This window comes from Falco rusticolus, chromosome 1, assembly GCF_015220075.1.
Source record: "Falco rusticolus isolate bFalRus1 chromosome 1, bFalRus1.pri, whole genome shotgun sequence".
Lineage (NCBI taxonomy): Eukaryota > Metazoa > Chordata > Aves > Falconiformes > Falconidae > Falco > Falco rusticolus.
Window position 1 is genome coordinate 12627023 of NC_051187.1, and position 5883 is coordinate 12632905.

Below are 5883 nucleotides of genomic sequence, written 5' to 3' on the forward strand. Positions count from 1 at the left end.
TAATGGGTAAGTAAAAAAAAGGCTCTGAGACTTGAAAAAATACAGGGAAGTAGGAAAAGATGAACGATAACTACAGTTTCATATACACAAATTGTACAAAATTATAGTCCAATTCCCTTTTGTCAAAACAAACCTTCAACAGCTTGATTCCCGGGTTACAGTTTGTGCTGCGTGAAAGAAGTCTGCTAGAGAAAAAACGAACCTCAAAGCACCAGACATGGGCAAAACCAGCTGTCTAGAGCAGACTGGGACAGAGAGCTCGTAACTTGACGTAAGTCACATTGGAAATCAGTGGAAAAATCTTCAAGGATTTGATGCCCCGCGGGAAAAAAAAAAAAAAAAAGCCCCGAGGGTATTTGTCTTTACCACTTCTAGATTAAAAAAGGGGATTTTAACAGCCTCCTGCCTACTGCACTGTGCAAGGGAGAGCAGCACCGCCGGGTGCGTGATCTCCACCGAGCGCACATGAATCCTGCTTGCCCCAGGCTGAATCTTCCGCCGCGACCCAGCGGCAGCGCCGAGACGCGGTGCAGGAGGCCTCGTCCCTGGCGGTTCTCCAGTGCAAGGAGGGCCCTGGGATCTGGCCCGCGGCACCCCGGCCCCCACCGAGGCCCCTTCCCGCACGAAGGCCCCGCGCAGGGGTAGCGCTCGGGCCCTCGCCCAGCCCCCACCTGAGGTAAAAGTCAAGGCCCCGACGCCCAGCTACCAGCAGTAACCTCCCCCAGGGCACCCCCTCCCCACTCGCTGCCTCCGCCCCAGCCGGACCCCTGCCCACCCCGCGGAGGGGTGAACCGGCAGATACCCCCGCACTCACACAGGCGCCGCAGCCCATTTCCCCTCCCGCCGCTGCTCTTCTCCTTCCGCTGGGAGGTCGCAGAGCGCAGTGGCCGGTCCGTTCCTTCCGCCGGGCGGCCGCGGCGCGAGCGGCGCCATTGTGCTTGGCCAGATCCTTCCGCGGGAACGCGGGGACGCGAGCGGAGGGCTGTGATAGGCCCGACCGAGAGCATCATATTGCCGGCGGGTTTGGACCAATAGGAGCTGGGCCGAGGTGGCTTCAGCGGGCGCCGCAGCGCTGGGGATTCAGTTGCCTGGGCGGCGCGGCAGGGTGCGCGGCAGCGTTACCGTGGCAGCGTTGCCGTGGCAGCGTCGCGCTGCTTCGACGTCATCTTCGACGACATGTTCGGCGACTCGGAGTCTGAGGACGGGCTGGTTACCGGAACCTCCCTGCTACACCCGGCAGCAATGCCGCCCTCGTCTCCACCCCCGGCCTCCCAGCCGGAGCAGGGGCAGCCCCCGACTGCCTCTCCCGAGGAGGGGATGGTGGTCAAAGTGGTTGTGGAGGAGACCAGTGAGGGCGAGGAGCAGGACAACAAGGGCAAGGAGCAGGACAGCGAGAGCGAGGAGCAGGACAGTGAGGAAGATGGGGGTGATGGGTTTGAGCATGAGTACGGCTACGGATATTATGAGAATTATCTGTTGGAGGAGGATGAGGGTGTGTTCATGGAGAATGAGGAGGAGGAGGAGGATGAGGATGAGGATGAGGAGGAATTCATCCCTCTACGTGATAGGCTCAGGATGAGTGTGTTGGCCAGCAGGATGGCAGCTGCTGAGCCCCCCCCCGCCAGCGGCAGGGACGCGGAGGCGCTAGCTGGCCCGAGTGATGGTAGCCACCTGCTGGCCCCCGGCAGCAGGGAGCCGCTGGTAGCCCAGGTGCCATCTGGACAAGTGTTCGATGGCAACCGAAACAGCCCCCGCGGCGCAAAGAGACTCTGCGGGTGCCTGCTGGCGGGTTCTCCCTCCGAGCTCTCAGGCCAGCCTGGCAGCTCCACGGCCAGCAGCGGGTCCCTCGAAGAAGCCCCCGCCGCCAAGAAGGCAAGGCTCGGTGCGGAGGGCAGTGGGGCAGCCCGCGGTGATGCTTGGCAGCGGAGGGAGCAGAATGCCCGTGCTCAAATGCCACAAGCCCAGCAGCTAGGGAGGAGCCAGGAACGCATTGCCGTGGTGATAGATCCAGGTACTTGTCCTGACAGCCTGCACCTCCTTTGTGTTGGGTGCTGTCTCTGCTCTGCAGGCCTGACCTGTGTGTTGCTTTCAGTTCTCTTACAGAAAGCAGGTGGAGTGCATGTCCTCAGGGCTCTGCAGGCTGAAAAGTATTGCTGTGTGGAGGCTAGTCAAGCTATTCCGTGCAGCATCAGCTGGAGGCGAAAAATTCAGGTGTGCAAGCAAAATCTCAATGTTCTTGCCCCCCCCCCCCCCAGTTATTTACACTCATTAGTCATTGTATTTAGCAGGCCAAATAAACACCCCTCTTGTCTTCTCCCTGCCTCTGAGTGGGAGCACTGGTTTGAGTGAATTATAAACACACCCTTGGTCTGGCTGTTTTCATATCTGAACAGGTGGATGCAGGAACTGAATGGGTAGAAGAAGAACGTGTCCTGACTGTGCTTCAGCTGGAGGATTTTATGGGCATGGTTTACAATTACAAACAAGTAAGAGTGCTTATAACTTTTGTGCTCTTGAACATGCCTTGCTAGAAGAGTGGTGGTTGTCATCCCTCTTCACGGCAGGAAGGTTTTGATGTGGGATGGAGCCATGGCTTCAGTAAACCAGAAATCTGCTTTTGGAAGCCATCGGTGGATCAAAACCACTCGGGTTGTACAATACAAAGTTTTGGCCAGCTTGCTTTCTTAGTTACAATTTTTCACACATTTTTGAAGAGGTAACATGGTCAGATCGAGTGTGATGGTTTTTAAATTTTCTGCCATAATTTATACCAGATCAAGTATTGCCTGCTTGCCCCCAAAGAGCAGTGCAAACAATTTTTCATCTGCAGACCTATCTGTAGAATCAGAGCCATAGGTTGATGCACTTACATGTCGTTATAAATGATAACAATTAAAACAATTTTATTTTGGGTTCAATCAATTTAGCTTGAGAAACAATAAGCAAAAACAGTGCTGGGTGTGCGGAGAACTCAATTAGCTCCACCACACGCACACCTGAGTCCTAAAAGCAGCGTCTTTTATACCAGCATCTTGACCGATCTCTTCTCGCTCGCGGATGTTTGTCCTGCTCTTTCTCCGCTGGGTCGTTAGGGTACACCTTCTCCTGCTGGGTCTCCTTCAGCGCGCTTTTCTAATAGCGGTTGCCTCAGAGGAAGGGGGAGTTTTTACATTGTCTTAAAAGAGAAGCACATGCGCCTATTCATTACAATTGTGATACAGGTTATAATGGTCACAAACACTTTTAGATGTACACAGGGCACAACAGTTACGCTTATCACACAATATTCTATTTTGTCATGAATCGTGACTGCGTTTATCACAATGTGCATCTCAGAATGGTTTAACTCCTTTTTTTTCTGTTGCTCTTTGTAGGTGGCCCAGGGCTCTGCGGGACAGCTTACGACCCTGTCGGGCTATGTGACTTACATGATGGAGGCGATGCCTCAGAAAATTATTGCATTGGCAGTAGTTGGAGTAGAAGAATATTTCAGGTTGAACATCCTTCCCTCTAAAAGTTTCTGTGTTGTCTCTGGCCTTGACAAATGCCATAGGTGTTTACATTAATTCCTTGTAGCAAAGACTGGAGCCCAAGGGGTGATCCCACACAGAACTATTCTCCTATTATACAGAAACACAAGCAAAGGCCCCTCCGGCCTGTCACCCCAGTGACCACTGGGGAATACCTGTGAATGAGTTCCCAGTCTTACTTTACTCTTCTTGGGTTTCTCAGAATTCAGTCAAAAAAGAAACCACCACAGGCGGCAGCAAGTGTAAACCAAGAAGAGGAACAGGGAAGCCTGAGAAATCCGGGAATAACCAGAAGGGATGTGGAAGAAGTAAGTACCTGTAAAACAGGCATGCAGCCATCATCTCTTCTTTGAACACTGTTCCAAGAAATGGGCTACACGAAATGAGAGCTTGCCACTGAAGAGCTGTGGCAGCTGGAATGTCACTAAACCAGTATTAACCAGCAGGAGGCACACCACCCCCTAAATACTTCAGTCCCTTAAATTAACTGTTCCCAAAATGGGGAGAGAGTGGCTGGTCTTATCCTGTAACAAGAAGCTGTGACCCTTTTTTGTTTCAAGACAAGAGTGCTGTTTGGTGTGACAAGATTAATTGTTCCTTTCGTGGTTTACAGGCTTTAGTGGATCTGCAGGTGTCCAAACAAGTCCAAATCCAGATGTTTGAGAGCTGGGAGGAGCTCGGAGAATTTGTCACCATGTTCACAAAAGCTGTAGCTGAAGCACCATTCAGGTGAGCAGGCAGATGAGGTTTGGCCATGTCTTCGTAGAGGCTGCACTTTCACAGTTACTGGAGGGAACAGCAGCTACATGGCTGTACTTCAGGACCACAATTTTTAACTGGTTGACAGAAAGGGAATTCTCTCATGTCAACGTACCACTTTGTGTGCATGTTGGCTTGTGTCAGGATGGCTCCCAAGTACAGGATTGTTTCCCTTTTCAGGAGGAAATCTGGGTCTCAAGCAAGGAAACTGGTAATGCATGTAAAGAAAATAGGGTCAGACTTTCAGCATTTGACGCCAATGCAATGACAGATGCAGGGATAGGGTTTTCTTCATAGCCTCATTGTCTTACTTGCTTTCCCATTCTTTGTTCTCCCTAGGCGAGCAAAAGAGGAGACGGACTTCCCTTTCTACTCGGGTCCGGGGTGCTGTGGAGGGCCGAAGGTGGATCACGTTGTAAATGGTCTCTTGCAAGTTTGGAAGAGGCAGTTAGAACAAATTAGGCAGGTCAACTTTGCGATGGCTGAGGCTATTGCAGCTGCCTTCCCTTCTCCACAGCTTCTGTACCAGGTGAGATTGCCTCAGGAATACAGAGTACTGTGCGCGGACAGCCAACAAATGTAAGGCGTGGAAGAAATAATGTAACTGGTATTTGACATGATGATTCTGTGGGAGATGTTTAGTAAGGCAGCAAAGGAACGGATGCCTTGGCACCCGTTGCTTTTGGCTGTACAGAGCAGGCTCCTGAGGGAGCACTACTAGTTCCACATCAGCCTGTCAGCTCACAAAAGAGACCTGGTGAGGGAGGGACCAGGTGAAAAATTATGTTGTGAAAGGGTAGAGCAGTCACAGGTGCCTAGCTTTGATTACTTTTTTTTGAGCAATGTATCCAAATGGATGACACTGTTGTTCCTTTTTGTTGATTTTAGGCCTACAGCAGATTAACCTCGGAGACGGAGCGGGAAAACCTGCTGGTGAACATCCCTTCGTGCAGTGGTGCTGGCGGGACCTTCCAGGCAGTTAGACCATACCTCTCCCGACAGATCTATCAGCAGACCACTTCCTACAACCCTTCTCTCTATTTGAATTACAATCCATAGCCCCAGGGAATGAGGCTGTTACAGTTTGACTGGTTTAGGTATTCAGTTTTGTTCTGGGAAGAAACACTTAGATAATTAAGTTATTGTGCCAAGTTCAAGTTTAAAGTTCAAGGTCCACGTTAAGTTCAAGGTCCAAGTTCAAGACTTTATTGTAGCAGAAGAAGGTTGGATGAAATTGTTGAACGGCTGGAGTTTGCAGAAGAAAGGTGGTGAACATCATCAGAACGTGAATTGGACACTGTTTATAGCATTGATAATTCCTTCTATTTAATAAACAATTTTGAATAATAAACTTTGCTTTGTAACATGTTGTCTGGAATATAGACAGGTATGCCATGTGTTGAATACTTTCTACTGCTAGCCTAAACTGCAAGTAGTTACCTTCTCCCTCCAGTGTGAGAAATCCTAATGCTCAAGCAACATGGTGCTGCGCCCCCCAGCACCTGCTCGAGTGAGGTGGAAGAACTTTACCTCACAAAATAAGACTCTCAGTTTTCCACTGTGGCAGATGGGAATGAGTAAGACCAATTTTCAG

The 5883-nt window shown here is 50.8% G+C and overlaps 1 protein-coding gene across 1 annotated transcript; it reads left to right on the plus strand.

Annotated features, from left to right (window-relative positions):
- Nucleotides 1–1145: 1145 nt before the first annotated feature.
- LOC119158373 (crossover junction endonuclease EME1-like) lies at nt 1146–5671 on the plus strand. The gene is made up of 8 exons (XM_037410198.1): nt 1146–2011; nt 2093–2211; nt 2394–2486; nt 3375–3493; nt 3733–3838; nt 4144–4259; nt 4629–4818; nt 5178–5671. The coding sequence occupies exons 1-8, from the start codon at nt 1177–1179 to the stop codon at nt 5346–5348; spliced, it is 1749 nt and encodes a 582-aa protein (XP_037266095.1). The 5' UTR covers nt 1146–1176; the 3' UTR covers nt 5349–5671.
- The last annotated feature ends 212 nt before the right edge of the window (nt 5672–5883 follow it).

Excerpts from the sequence above, each read along its gene's own strand:
- LOC119158373 (XM_037410198.1), top strand. The coding sequence starts at position 1,177 with ATGTTCGGCGACTCGGAGTCTGAGGACGGGCTGGTTACCGGAACCTCC. Across the intron at positions 2,212-2,393 it reads GCTGGAGGCGAAAAATTCAG|GTGGATGCAGGAACTGAATG; the intron begins GTGTGCAAGCAA and ends ATATCTGAACAG. Across the intron at positions 2,487-3,374 it reads TGGTTTACAATTACAAACAA|GTGGCCCAGGGCTCTGCGGG; the intron begins GTAAGAGTGCTT and ends TGCTCTTTGTAG.